The 15,262-nt window shown below is 42.2% G+C and overlaps 1 protein-coding gene across 1 annotated transcript in view; it reads right to left on the bottom strand.

Moving 5' to 3' along the window:
• The window catches only part of SLC9A9 (solute carrier family 9 member A9), a 647,485-nt gene that overhangs the window by 621,612 nt on the left and 10,611 nt on the right, over positions 1-15,262 (bottom strand). The window contains exon 2 of the mRNA XM_055569424.1: positions 4,982-5,184. Within this exon, the coding sequence (XP_055425399.1) occupies positions 4,982-5,184 (203 nt within the window). The remainder of the gene's footprint in view (positions 1-4,981; positions 5,185-15,262) is intronic.

The raw sequence follows: 15,262 nt of genomic DNA, 5'->3' as shown, positions 1-15,262 counted from the left end.
CCAAGCCCCTAAACTGCATTTTGAGAGTAAAACTTATTTCCTCATCCTGTAACTTTTAGAAACAAAGGCCAAGTACTCCCTTTAATCTGTACCACAAAGAAAAAGGACCCAGTGGAGCCACACCAATGGCTTCTGTGACACCCTGGTGCTAGACCTGTTTCTGCAGTTCTGTAAATCTTCCCTTTCTACTGGTCCTCATCTCCCCCCACACATCTCAGTGTCAGATTGTTCAGGCCTCAGCCCTTCTCTGTCCACAGGGCCACTCCAGAGCCTGTCCAGTGGTATGCAATTTGATAAACTACTCAGTACTCAGAGTAAAGTGCTATGGGCCTCAGTTCTGCCTCTGACCAGTAATATAATTACTGGGACCCTGGGCCCACCCTGTAATTTCTCTGTATATGAATTTATATCTATATGAACACAACTCAGTTAAGTTCAGTCACTCAGTCGTGTCCGACTCTTTGTGACCCCATGAATTGCAGCACGCCAGGCCTCCCTGTCCATCACCAACTCCTGGAGTCCACTCAAATTCATGTCCATCAAGTCGGTGACACCATCCGGCCATCACATCCTCTGTTGTCCCCCTCTCTTCCTGACACCAATCCCACCCAGCATCAGAGTCTTTCCCAATGAGTCAACTCTTCGCATGAGGTGGCTAAAGTACTGGAGTTTCAGCTTTAGCATAAGTCTTTCCAAAGAGCACCCAGGACTGATCTTTAGAATGGACTAGTTGGATCTCCTTGCAGTCCAAGGGACTCTCAAGAGTCTTCCCGAACACCACAGTTCAAAAGCATCAATTCTTCAGTGCTCAGCTTTCTTCACAGTCCAACTCTCACATCCATACATGACCACTGGAAAAACCAAAGCCTTGACTAGACGGACCTTTGTTGGCAAAGTAATGTCTCTGCTTTTGAATATGCTATCTAGGTTGGTCATAACTTTCCTTCCAAGGAGTAAGCGTCTTTTAATTTCATGGCTGCAATGAACACAGCTAAGATTATATAATATCTTAGTCTCTTCAACCATTAAGTGTCTAGGACATTCTCCTACCAACTCCAAGATGATATCTTCCAAATTTTCCAGCTGTATATACTCTACCAAGCACTCAGATTCCTCCATTCATTCATTCACAAACTATTTATTTAGCAGTGGTATGCACTGGGCTCTATGGTAGGCTTTGGGGACACATTGGTCAATAAAAAAAGGCATGGACCCTGCTTTGTGAAGTATACCGTCTAAGCTAAGCTAAGTCACTTCAGTCATGTCCGACTCTGTGCAACCCCATAGACGGCAGCCCACCAGGCTGCCCCGTCCCTGGGATTCTCCAGGCAAGAACACTGGAGTGGGTTGCCGTTTCCTTCTCCAATGCATGAAAGTGAAAAGTGAAAGTGAAGTCGTCTAGTGGACATCAAATGATGTAAGAATTATATAAAATTTCAGACGGTGCTAAAAGTACTTTGAAACAAGAGAGAGGGCAAAAGAGAGAGAGGATGCAATGTGAGAAAATCACAGGACAAGCCCTCTCTGAAGAGATGGCTTTTCAAGATTCCAGGAATAGGAAGTAGTCTGACATCCAAAGAGCAGAAATAAGACCAATTTAGACAACATATGCTAAGAGCAACATGTGTAGAGGTCCTGAAGTGAGAAAAATGCTTTGTTTGTAAAGCGGGCTGTTAGATCTGCAGCAGTAGAAGTGAGAAGAAGCAGAAACATGGTATTTATTTCCTCGCTATATTCACCCAAACATAACATAGCACCTAAATAAGTGGTTCCAAAACTTGCCTGTGCATTAGAGTCATCTGGTGATCTCCCAAAATTTCCAGTGCTCAGGCCACACCCCAAACCAGTAAAATCACCAACTCCAGGGACAGAATACAAGCATCAGAATTTTTTGAAGCTTCAAGTGATTCCAAATTTCGGACAAATTTGAAAATCACCGAATAAAGCACTAAATCAAGTGCTCAAGTTCATTTACTCATCTATTAAATGATGGAGTTCAACATAATGAAATCAGGTCTTTTTCTTGCTCTGGATTAGATGATCTCTCTCTAATTGCAGATCCACAGGTCATTTTCACCCATCCTCTTCCACAAATCTTTCTCTCCCTCCCACTATCCTGGGACCCTCATATTCTCCCAGCCAGGCTTGAAACCCTGGAACCTTAGATTCTTCTCTTCACACTCTTCGTATAAATCAAGCAGATTCTATTGACCCAAAGAATCCATGAGGCCCTCTTCCCTTCTCACCTAGTTAACCACTTCGTGCAGCCTCATCCTCCAATCCTGCCCAGATCTTTCTGAACTCAATCCTGCTGCCTATCCAAGCCACATCCACCTTTGAAAGCCCTTTCAAGTGTCACCTCCTCCAGGAAGCCTCCCTAACAAGCTCAAATATCTATGACAACTAATCTGTAAAGTTTTAAGAAACTCATAGTCTATATAATTTAGAACTGAATCATATGCTAACATATATTATATGTTGGTCTTATCTCCCCCAAAGATATTAAATAAATGAGGAAAAAAACATATATTCCGTTAATCCCTGGAATACATTAAGCATTCCAATATTATCGAGAAGTAGCGATGGTAGCACTGGTCTTAGAGGTCACGCAGTGGTGATGGTATTAGAAGCGGCAGTGGAGCAGTAACAAGGAGTGAGAGCCATGCAGTATAAAAGGTCTATGGCAGTCAGGCACTGTCTATACATCATCTCACTTAAACATTGAAACAACCTACAAAACCGTTCTAATCTACCCATCTTACAAATAAGAAAGTTGGAGCTTAGGAAGTTCAAAGAACTTACTAAAGATAGATGACAGGTCTTTCTGGTCCTGAATTTTTTCCCCACTATTCCACATTACCTCTGTAACTCCATGTTAAACCTTTCAAAAACTGGACTCATTTTGGAATTCTTTTGCATCTGACATAGACTGAGCGATTGCTTGATTCATATGAATAACTGCATGCAGTGGAGAATTCTCAGTAAGGAAGACAGACTATGAGCATTTCATTTTCACAGACTAAGTAGGGTCCCCCAACATTAGCACATAAGCAACAAATATATGTTAAAATATACTCTGGTTATTTATTAAAAACATCTTTTCTACTTAAAGTTGTCTAATAAGGTAAGTGTATCAGTAGATGCTCCTTGTTCCACCAGCAAGGGACTCGTTGGGGATTTAGCCTGGGTACTGAGCTGCCCATGGCCAGCCTGGAATGCCCAGAGGAACAAATGCTAATAGTGATTCAATAAGTCACATGCTTTAGAAGTTAGTCTATAAAATACTTGAACCATTCAAAGTCAATTCAACATTTCATGTGAGAACTCAAAATCCAACCAACAAGAAAAACCAAGAAGGCTCCATATTTTTCTCCATCTCTTGCCTTAATATTTTAAAAGCAAATACTGTAATTGGCTGTTGATAAAAATCAATATGTCAGTAACACCATAACAGAATTTCTGAACAGGTGCTCACTGGCAGTCCTGTTATAAAACAAATTGCTATAATGACAGAGATAATTATCAGCACCTTTGTGGGGGATGGGACTCAAACCTGTTTGAAGAAATAGTGCTGCTTAGAAATGCAGATAAAAACAGATAGGAGAGTGAGAAGAGAAATACGTTGAATTATGGTACTAAGAAAATTAAAACAGACAAGGGTGTTTAAATCCTATGCTGCTAACAAGGTCACTTTAAAAAATTATTTATTTCAAGATAGATTATTTTCCACTATTCACGAGAATAGAAAGAATCTCACAGAAGAGATCACTCAAGAAAATCAAAGATCTAGAAGTTGCTCCTGTTTACTTCAGAAACATTATTTAATTTTCTTTCTTGTGCTTCATTTCACTTCCCTAAGCATGATTTAGGTTAGTATTATAATCAGTTTGACTTTCCAGAGCCCTTACCAAGTGCTAGGAGGAAGTTAATCTAGAAATTGGCTAGTTGGGAGATAGTGTGAAAAAAATACTAAAAATTACTCCTCTTGAATGAGGAAAAATGGCAGGTCATGTATCTCCCCTCCTGCCCCAGATCTCTCAAAATGGAGAGGGGAAAAAAAGTGTATTTTAAAAGAAAATTAAATCTGTATGGAATAAAAGTGATAAAATGCACTTCCATAATTTCAAGGAAGTGCTCGGCTCTGACACAAAAGGAGCTAGAATAAGTTATGCGAGATCCTGATTCTTAGCATGCACTTATGTTGTTAAACACAAATTCACTTATTACAAAGACTGAGCCACACGCAAGGCAGCAAAAAGGTCACCTCACTTGTTTTCTAACCCAGAGTCCTGAGAGCAAAAGAAATTTTCTCTTCCAAAATAACCAAAGCGGTTAACACACTTGCAATAATAAAACCATTTTTAGAAGGTGAATAACTTCACAATTTTTCTTTTTTCAATCTAAGATTCTCTAACTAGACAGATGGAGTCAGGATCTTTTGAGAGCGACTGTGTGTCAGTGCATTCATAAACAGCCAAGGGGCCAGTGTTTTATGTTGGCAGCTAAAAGTCAGATTCTAGATCAGGGTTTGCAAGTGCAAATGTCTTCGTTCTCCTTCATTTTCCCTTTGGCTTAAGGGAGATTTAAACTTAGTAGCCAGCTGGTAACATATACAACCACCACAATATATATATGCAGTGACACTTAAAACACAGGTGTGAAAACTTGAATCAAGTATCATTAAAGGTAGAGTCAGCTGAATTATTATTGTTATCTTTTTCCCTAATGTAACTGTGGTTTGCAAAACAGTTATAATAAGAAGCACTCTTTCTCAACTTCTAGAAGAAATATACAGACAACCGAGCTTACAATAAGAGCATATCAAGACATTAACCACTTAGTAAATGAAATTGCCCCATGAGTAAGGTGTTTAAGGGGGCATAGGTATGTGTGTGAATGCACTCTCTATGGTGGCTTATATATGACACAATTATTTACACTGGGAAGCAAAAATATGTGACCAGACAGAAAGGGTCCTTACCTTTTCAAGTATAGCATTGCCTTGGTGAGGATTGATGTTGTGTTGGCTTATTTCTCTCTTGTATTTATATTCATAAACTTGATCAGTGATATTAATCAAAAGAGTTGATGGGCTGAAGACCAGTTTTCCGCAATCATATACAGTTCCACTTTCAATATCAGTTGGTGCTGTAGCATATCGTAAAATTAATCCCATTACGAGGCCTAAAACAAAGAATAAATAACTGTACTGGAGAACATAATCTAAAATGTTTATTTCTCCATGTCTTCAAATATATGATTTGGAAGGATCATTACCTGGCTTAGAAAATTGTTTACCCTTCCACTGGCACCAATTCACTAGATTTTTGTTGTTCACTCACTAAGTCAATAAGATTGTATTCTTACAATATTTGCAGTGGACACTTAGTACCTCTCCTTTTTTCCTTCCTAATGGACCCACAGATTTTGGAGAGAAGAGCTACCCACCTCTTTTTTTCCATCCAATTGCTTCAAGAAAACCTTGGCTCTGTGACAGATACTGAGTAATCTAATCAGTCAGGAGATGGAATTCCCCTGGAGAAAGTTTCTGGTCCACAGATCAGCACATATCTGAGAGAGCCCCATCAGACTAGTAGGCAGCACTTATGTACTATGGTTAGGGGATAAGTCTTATTCTCTCTGGCCCTCAGGACATGATCAAGGCAATACATTTCTCCACATTTTGCTGGCAGGTATCTTGTCACCTTAAGGGGATACAGTCCAAGGACACAATCAGAACACTCAGGATGGTGGGACTGAGATATACACAGAACCTAGGTCCTGAATAACTTCACTGAGCCCTGGATCAACCTATCCCGGAGCCTAGTCTGAGTGTGTTCAGGCGCTCAGTCATGTCCAACTCTTTGCGACCCCATGGACTGTAGCTCACCATGCTCCTCTGTTCATGGGATTTTCCAGGCAAGGATACTAGAGTTGGTTACCATTTCCTATTCCAGGGGATCTTTCCCACCCAGGGATTGAACCCGTGTCTCCTGCATTGGCTGGAGGATTCCTTACCCTTGTGCCACTTGGGAAGCCCTACCCTAACTCTAGACTTCTTATTATGTGACATAACACATTTTCTAATTTTTTTCAAACTATTTAAAATCAAGTTTATCCTTACCTGCAGCCAAACACATTTTAATGACACAATATTCCTTTAGCAAAGAGTTGGACTCAAGTGACAATCTTTGACTTTTAAGTTTACAAACTGTTCGGATGCTCACGGTAATCTGATAAATGTGAATTCTCTTAATATTATGGATTTATTAACAAAAAAAGCAAAGAAACTTTAGAAGTGTACACATTCCTCAGTTTAAAATTAGAACTGATGTATTTGTTTTAGGATAAATCCACAGTTTACTCTTTAAAAAAAATCAAATGCTGGGGGTTTTACCATTCTTCTCTGAATCAAGTCATCTAATTACCTTTCATTTATTTAATAACACATTATATAAATGAATGTGGATATTTGGGTGCATATTTTGTGCCAGACATTTATAGATTTAAAATAAAAATACAGTTCCCAGTCCTACAGGAGCTGAAGTTTGTGAAATGAAGATCCATAAGCAAACAATTATAATACAACATGACATGCGCTATGACAGCTGGTAAGGATTCTGTGCTATATGAGTATAGAGAGGAGACACTCCAAAGCCCTTTGAATGATGCAAAGCTTTAGATGAATCTTAAAAGGTCACATAAGATTTGTCCAGATGAGCTGAATCAGGGAATGAGTTGGGATCCAGGCTGCACAGGTGGGTAGCAGCACGTGAGTAACAGCAGAGACAACTAAACGTTCCCCAGGATTCTGACTCACCAGCGCGTGGAATAGTTGTCAGGGAGTGGCTGCTGACCCAGAGACTGTGTTTCTGGCTGTCTTGAGTTTGGATGGGTTCTCACCGGTGGATTATAAGCAAAAGTGATGTGTGACACAGAAGTGTTGAAGAAGTAGGTGAGCCTTCTCCCTTCTCTTTCGCCCTCTATCAGATGGACATGGAAGGGAAAAAACAGTACTATAGGTAGACAGAGTCACGACACTGAAGAAGCCTGAGTCCCTGAGACACCAGGTGGGGGAAAGCCATCCACGAACCAGGAAAACCTGCACTGGACCATTATGTGAGTGAAAAGTGAACTTCTCTTGTGCACTCACTGAAATGTGAGTGCTTCTGTGTTAATGGTCACTAGGATAACCTAACAGTATACCATATAAATACAAAGGAACTTAAGAAATCTGATGGATTTAGGAAATCAGCAGTGGAGCAAGAAGAGAATAAGTGGAAGAGAGGGAGAGAGAGAGAAAGAGAGAGAAACTAGACTACAGGGGCCAGGTTATAAAGAGGCTCCTCTGTCCTGCTAAGGAGTTCTTACTTCTAACCTAGTGGTAATATGAAAGTGTTGTAAGATTTTAGGCAGGACAGTAAAACAGTCACATTTTCATGTAAGAGCCATCACTCTGGTGATAAAGCAGAAAACTAGAGTGAGAGGTGAGAATGAAAGCAGATTTCTATCAAGAATATTTTTATCTTACTTACTCCTGCTTCGCTATTTGGTCCACTCCCCCATAATAGTGAGAAATATTTAATGCTAACTTTTGTTAGAAACGAAAAAATAAGTGATGGATTTGTAACCACCATGAGCACTTGACGTATCACAGAGCAGTGAGCAGCCTTCCACATGCAGCGTCAAATGACTGTAATAAAACTAGTCAGGAAAGGGGAGGGAAGACACACCATATACGCTGCACATGGCTTAGGATGCCTGCTCAAGAATATCACTTTTCCAACACTGTAGTGAAATCTCAGGGAGAATTTATTCTCTAAATGTTACTTGGCAAGTACCACGATACTATGACCTCTTACGCTTTCTGCTTAGTGGAAAATATAGAAGGGAAACAAGGTACTATGTGCAGCTGAATAGAAAGAAACTATATTGTTGATAAGGGCTGAAATTCCCAAAGGGTGAGTCATTTTATTTTTGCAATGTGCTTTTGGTACAGTAACAGGGAGTAAACATGAAGTGTCCATCATTCTTTCCTAAGCACAAGAATTTGTCATAAAAACAAGTGCTCAGGTCCTGGGTTTCTGTGGTTACATTCATACAGTGAATCGAAACCTAAATGGCCGTGCCTGGCCCTCTGTGCCATCACTGGGTCCAGCCTTTGAGAAGAGGCACAGTGGAGGAACTTAAGAAATCAGCCAATGACTGATCTCATCAGGGGCACTAAGCAGGCCTCTGAAGGCCCCACGGCTAAAGACTCTGTAACAGCCTTGTCAAACCTTGTTTAAAACTGCACTGCAGTTTAAACCTTTTCCTCCCCAGCCTCCTGTCCTTCCCTCTCTCCACAGGAGTTGGTTGGGGCTGCACCAAGGCCTGACAGCTGGCCCAGCATCCTCAGTCTCCCTCCCTATTTTTCCTCAAAAGAATTTCCTCTAATAAATCTTTTGCACAACTAATCTTTTTCCAGCATCTGCTTCTTGGAAGACTGGACAAATTAACACACTAGACAAAAGACCCTGGCCCTCCTTCTCCCCCACCCCAAGGGTTGAGAGGAGTCATCTTAGCCTAGGATAAGGATCAGTGGAGGAGCTGCAGCTTCCCTATGAACTTGGTTAACAAACACATCCACCCATCTGTGTGCAGTAGCAGCAACTAGAAAATCCTTAATGTTGGAGGCCAGACTACTTACTCACAGAGCTTCACAGTTTTAGCTTTAGCTAAATCACTCACAGCTTTAGCTGTATCTTGACACAAATATGGAGTCTTGAGTGAACACACTCCTACCCAGTATTCTAAGAGAGAAGGGGACAGATAAAGAAGGACTGCTAATAGGAAGAAAATGCTAATGAAAAGGGATCGTTTTTACACCCCCACAAAGATACAGGATAAAGAAAGTATCAGCCACTTGTATGCAGAAGAAGGAAAGAGGAGACTATCTACCATGATTTACAGACACAAACCAGCACTCATGAAGCTGACCCCACCTGCCCAGGGAGAAAAGAAGGCAGCCTCTCCCAGCAAAGCAACATCACCCACACATGTGCACACAGCCCTGGTCCCAGGTTTATCCTCCAAGTATGACACTTTGCTGAGCTCTGTCACCTGGCCGGCTGGTGGTATTACCTTCTTCAAGCAGAAACTCTAGTCCAAGTGTATCCCCTGGGTCTACAAGCCTGAGCTTCTGGGTAACTAGAGTGACAGCCATGGGAACCTGTTCTCAAGTGAGCCCTGGTGTTGCCCCAGCAGCATACAACCCCCCAAGTCAGAGCTGGACCACAGTCCTCATGCCTAAAGTACTCACAGTCCAACAAAGAACATCGCAAGTCCCGGCAGGGAGACCTGGGCTCTGATGCGGCCTGTACTAAGTTCCCTAACTTGGAATACTTACAGTTTGAACCACACCCTTTTGGGCCCAATTTTATATAAAGACATAAATTGCTCAGCATTGCTATGCAGATTTCGGCTTTGTCACCACTAGACAAGGAGACGGTTTAGGGCAGAAGCTGTGCTATTTCTCATCTCTTTTTTTCCTTCATGAAATGCCAAACACTTTAGGCAGTTACAGCCCAACTTTCTCCAAGTTCACAAACTCCCTTGGATTCAAGAAGAAAAGGGAGATTTCAAGAAGAAAACTCCTTTGAGTTTATGTAGTCAGTCAGGGACCAGCATTTTAAAATGTCACAGTGAGGAGCATCACACCAAATGCTGTGATGTTCCCAACTTTACAGAGCTTGCTTGTGGTATAATTCTCATAGCAGATGCCTGACATACAGTGGACATGGTGATGTTTGTGGGAGAAAAGAGGGAAGGACAAAAAAGAGCCTCACGAGCACTCAAAATGAGAAGCATTTAGAAATGTGAGCCTCATCTCTCTGAACTGACTCTTCACTCTTCACATTGAAAATATGGGAAAAAAAAAAAAAAAAAAAACCCTCCCTTCTTCCCTCCTTCTGCTTTCATGCTATAGACATGACAGGCTTTGCTCTAGGACTTGTAGGGTTACGGTTATAAAAATGAACAAAATATGGCCCTGATCATACAATATTAAAATATTTCACCCTACCTTCTGCCCAGTCCTGTGATCCTAATTTCTGGTAAGAAGAAGGTACAACAGGTGTTTCCTAAGTGTCTTCTTATATTAAGCCTGTGTTTCATAACCAGTTCCCCTGCATCTTATTGACAGTGATTCTGCATGATACTGAAATGTCCTCCTAAAGGGTGTTTTCTAAGAGAAGTATGTATGGGGATTTACTTTGACATATAATGGTTATATTTATATATAATGAAATGGATTACAGAATGGTTTTGAAAACATCACATGTTGAAACCTCTTTGGCTATGTTCAGACCAACAGTTGTGTTCCCACACTGTCACACACACTGCCACCCGCATGGCACACACAGCAGGCTCCCTTCAGATTCTTGTTCTGTAAGGGTGGTACTTCTCTGGAGTAACATAAAGCAACAAGCCCAACTATACACATGCATCTGATAATCAGATGACTACACAGGTACATTTCAATGCTACAAGATATTGGAGAGAATTTAGGAGCCTAAAGAAAATGCAGTTAATACATGAAGGCTGAAGAAGAATCGAGTTTTATATTTCTTTCACTCTACGCACTGAGTGGCTTCTAAGAATAATCTAGATAAATGAAGTACTGTCCCCTACAAAAAAAGATGAATCCTTAAGGTGTATAATATGATATTTCAACTTGATAAGGGTATCAGATATTGTTGACTGACAACTCATATCCATCTCCCCTTTATCCCAATAAAACCCTGATTTGTTCAGCTAACCATTCCTTCCCACACATGCTCAGGGTAAGCTGACCTCTCTCTCAGTTCTATGGGTATTTCCATTCAATATGTGTTCAGTTGCTCAGTTGTGTCCAACTCTTCGTGACTCTATGGATTGTAGCCTGCCAGATTCCTCTGGCCGTGGAATTTACCCAGCAAGAATACTGGAGTGGATTGCCATTTCCTCCTCTGTGGGATCTTTCCAACCCAGGGATCAGAGCTACATTTCCTGCACTGCAGGCAGATTCTTTACTGCCAAGCCACCATGGAAACTGTGTTAGGAGCTCAGTCATGTCTGACTCTTTGCGATCCCATGGACGATCCCCCCAGGCTCCTCTGTCCATGGGATTCTCCAGGCAAGAATACTGGAGTGGGTAGCCATTTTCTTCTCTAGGGGAGCTTCCTGACCCAGGGATTAACCTGGAAATCGCCTGCATTGCAGCGGGATACTTGTCCATCTGAGCCACTGGTACTAGACGGCATGTGACTCTATTTCAGTCAGTAAGATGTGAAGGGAAGCTTGCTAGGAGGCTCCCTAGAAAAGCTTTGTCATCCTAAGAGAGAGGCAGAAGAGAGATGAGTTGTCTTCTGCCTCAGACTATTATTGGGCCTGGTTAGGACAGTAGAAACTGCCACGTCCACCTCACCCTCACTCTGACATCGAAGTCAGCACCAGGAATAGCAGAGTAAAGGAAAGAGCCGGGGTCCTTGAACACAATAGCAGGCTGCTGAGTCAACCAGCCCTGAAGATTACTCTCCTCTAGGCTTCAGCTATGTGAGATAATAAATGACCACGCTGCTTAAGTGTGTTTGAGTCAGGACTTCTGTGACTATACAGCTGAATACATGCTAACAGACATAATTTTTAAGTGAATATAAAAGTCCCCAGGAACCCTAACTCTGCCCCAGGAAAGCACTAAGGAAGGCCTTACAGAAAAGGTTCTTAAGGATGCATAGGGTTTGCCAGGTAGAGAAGAGCGTGTGGACTTTTTTAGGGAGAAGCCTGTGGAAATCAATGAGCAGGGTCCTAATCAGGACCCTGGAGCAGTTGGGGTGGCCCACTAAGGCACCTGAGACCAAGGCCCCAGCACAACTGAGAAACAGAGGTTGTTCAAGAAGGAGAGACGGTTTTGCCAGAAGATCCTGAGGAAAGGCAGGGTCACCCCCTTTGGGGGAGGCAGATTTGCTCTGTTTTGGAGCAGAGGAAAGAGCATTTGGAGACAATTATCAGAAGAGAGAAAAGAGAAATGAGATACAGTGGGCAACTGCACAGAAAGTTACCATCAGAATTAGTGTATGTTGCTGCTGCTGCTGCTAAGTCGCTTCAGTCATGCCCGACTCTGTGCGACCCCATAGACGGCAGCCCACCAGGCTCCCCCGTCCCTGGGATTCTCCAGGCAAGAACACTGGAGTGGGTTGCCATTGCCTTCTCCAGTGCATGAAAGTGAAAAGTGAAAGTGAAGTTGCTCAGTCGTGTCCGACTCTTCACGACCCCATGGACTGAAGCCCACCAGGCTCCCCCGTCCCTGGGATTCTCCAGGCAAGAGTACTGCAGTGGGGTGCCATTTCCTTCTCCAATGCATGAGAGTGAAAAGTGAAAGTGAAGGCACTCAGTTGTGTCTGACCCTCAGCGACCCCATGGACTGCAGCCCACCAGGCTCCTCCATCCATGCGATCTTCCAGGCAAGAGTACTGGAGTGGGGTGCCATTGCCTTCTCCTTTATGTGAAAAAGAATTTAGCAAAGGAATTTGAGTACAGGAATTTCTAGATGACAGGAATAAAATAAAGCCCAAGGAAGAAAGAGTGTTCTTTACCAATCTTAAGACTTTTTACAACAGGAGACTCTTTAAGGCTGGGAATGTAAGATGCTATTTTAGTCACTCAGATTAAAACAAATATGTATGAACTAGGGATCCAAATGTGGAGATGAAGAAGGAAAGGATGTGATCAACATTCTAAGGCAGTCAAATCAGTGGACACCATTTAACTGTAAGATACTATTCACAAATATTAGACATTACATGGTATCTCCACCATTTTTAACTGTTTATTTGGTATTTATCCACCTCTACCATCTTATCAAAGTCTTTGTCAGAACACTGATTTAGAGAGATGATGTGGCTTTGAGTTTCAAATGCTAAATACATTCCCTAACATTTTCCTCTAGCAGTTTAATTTTACACTAAGATTAGTCAGGGATAGGACCAAAAGTAAAAATACACAGTGCATTCTGTTATTTAGGGCTTTTGTTCTCTCTCTGCCCTCCCACCAACCTCCTAAATTCAAAGGACTAAAAGAAAGTGTGGGTGCTGCTAAAAGGGACATAATTCATTGCTTGGTGCTGGCTCATTATCAACTTGTTGAGGGAAAGCATCCCATAGGATTTCAGAACAGGTCTGTCTGGGGCTCCTGCCAGCAACAGTATCCCATGATATCCCAAGGTGGGAAAGTGGTCTCCGTGAAGCTGCTCCACCTTGGGATGCCTCATCCATTCAAAGTTCTGTCTCCTTACAGGTTAGAGTCATATGGGAAATGACAGAACCCCAACCATGAGATCTTCTACCATGGTAGGCTGTTCAATGCACACTTCCTTCCTTGGTGTTTATCAAACACACTCATGCACACAACATACACAAACACACACATGCAAGCACACAAACACATAACACACACATTTCACAGCACTCTGGATTCCTAGTTCAGTTCAGTTCAGTTCAGTCGCTCAGTCGTGTTCGACTCTTTGCGACCCCATGAATCACAGCACACCAGGCCTCCCTGTCCCATCACCAGCTCCTGGAGTTCACCCAGACTCACGTCCATCGAGTCAGTGATGCCATCCAGTCATCTCATCCTCTGTTGTCCCCTTCTCCTCCTGCCCCCAATCCCTCCTAGCATCAGAGTCTTTTCCAATGAGTCAACTCTTCGCATGAGGTGGCCAAAGTACTGGAGTTTCAGCTTTAGCATCATTCCCTCCAAAGAAATCCCAGGGCTGATCTCCTTCATAATGGACTGGTTGGATCTCCTTGCAGTCCAAGGGACTCTCAAGAGTCTTCTCCAACACCACAGTTCAAAAACATCATTTCTTCAGTGCTCAGCTTTCTTCACAGTCCAACTCTCACATCCATACATGACCACAGGAAAAACCACAGCCTTGACTAGACGGACCTTTGTTGGCAAAGTAATGTCTCTGCTTTTGAATATGCTCTCTAGGTTGGTCATAACTTTCCTTCCAAGGAGTAAGCGTCTTTTAATTTCATGGCTGCAGTCACCATCTGCAGTGATTTTGGAGCCCCCCAAAATAAAGTCTGCCACTGTTTCCACTGTTTCCCGATCTATTTCCCATGAAGTGATGGGACCGGATGCCATGGATTCCTAACACAGCGCTATAGGTAACTCTTCTCTAGAAACTATCTCAGACACCAGCTTATACAGAGCTAACATGCTTCCATGAAATCAGCTTTGCAAGTTTACAGAAGAAATATGAAAATAGAGATATCAAACTAAATACATACTGACTAAAACAAATTAATTTCTTACTTTATAATGTTTACACAAAAGCAGTCTCTTTTTTTCCCTCAGACCACAGGTGTAAATTTCACGAAGTATTATAGATAGTGAAAGAGGAAGACAATACATGGAGATTGTCTCCCAAACTCCCCTTTTTGTCACAATAGGGTAATGAAGTGAGAAAGAAAAAAATATAAAAGAAAACAAAAGAAACAAAACTAGGAACTACATGAAGTAGTTATACTTTGGTGCATCAGAACCCTCTAGAAGGTCTGTTGAAAAACTTCTTTGCTGGATTCTGCCCCAAATTTTTGACCTAAAAAGTGGGCTGGGGCCCACATATAAGCATTTCTAATGAGTTTTCAGATAATGCTGATGCTGCTGGTCCTGGGACCCTACTGTGACAAGCACTGTCCTGGAAGACAACAGTTTCTACCAGTATGATTGACATCACAGTCATAGAACTCTATCAATATCCATGTCACCTCAGGTTCATGCACATAGGTTTCATCAAGCTTGGAGAGTCCAGAGGTATAATCAATTTTATCTTCAATCTCTTCCAAAAATTTAACTCAATTAACCTAACATATTATGAAAGCCTACTTTGCCCACTCCACATAAATAAGGCATTTGCAGGATCTTCCCCACCCATTCCAACAAGCATAGGCATTTAAAACCTGAATGACTGTGGACTTGCAACACCACCCACCCTGATGCTGGGGCCGGTGTTTCTTGGTCAGCCTTATCACTCTCCCTGGGACATTGCAATCCAGCTACTTGGCATAGCACACTTTCACAATGTTGCTCCCACTGTCTTTCCCATGCTAGGGGTAAAGAACCCAACTCCCAATGCAGGAGGAGTAAGAGACATGGGTTAAATCCCTGGGCTGATCCCCTGAAGGAGGGCATGGCAACCCACTCCAGTATTCTTGCCTGGTGAATCCCACAGACAGAG

Source organism: Bubalus kerabau, chromosome 2 (genome assembly GCF_029407905.1).
Source record: "Bubalus kerabau isolate K-KA32 ecotype Philippines breed swamp buffalo chromosome 2, PCC_UOA_SB_1v2, whole genome shotgun sequence".
NCBI lineage: Eukaryota > Metazoa > Chordata > Mammalia > Artiodactyla > Bovidae > Bubalus > Bubalus kerabau.
This window is presented reverse-complemented; position numbering and strand designations above follow the sequence as displayed.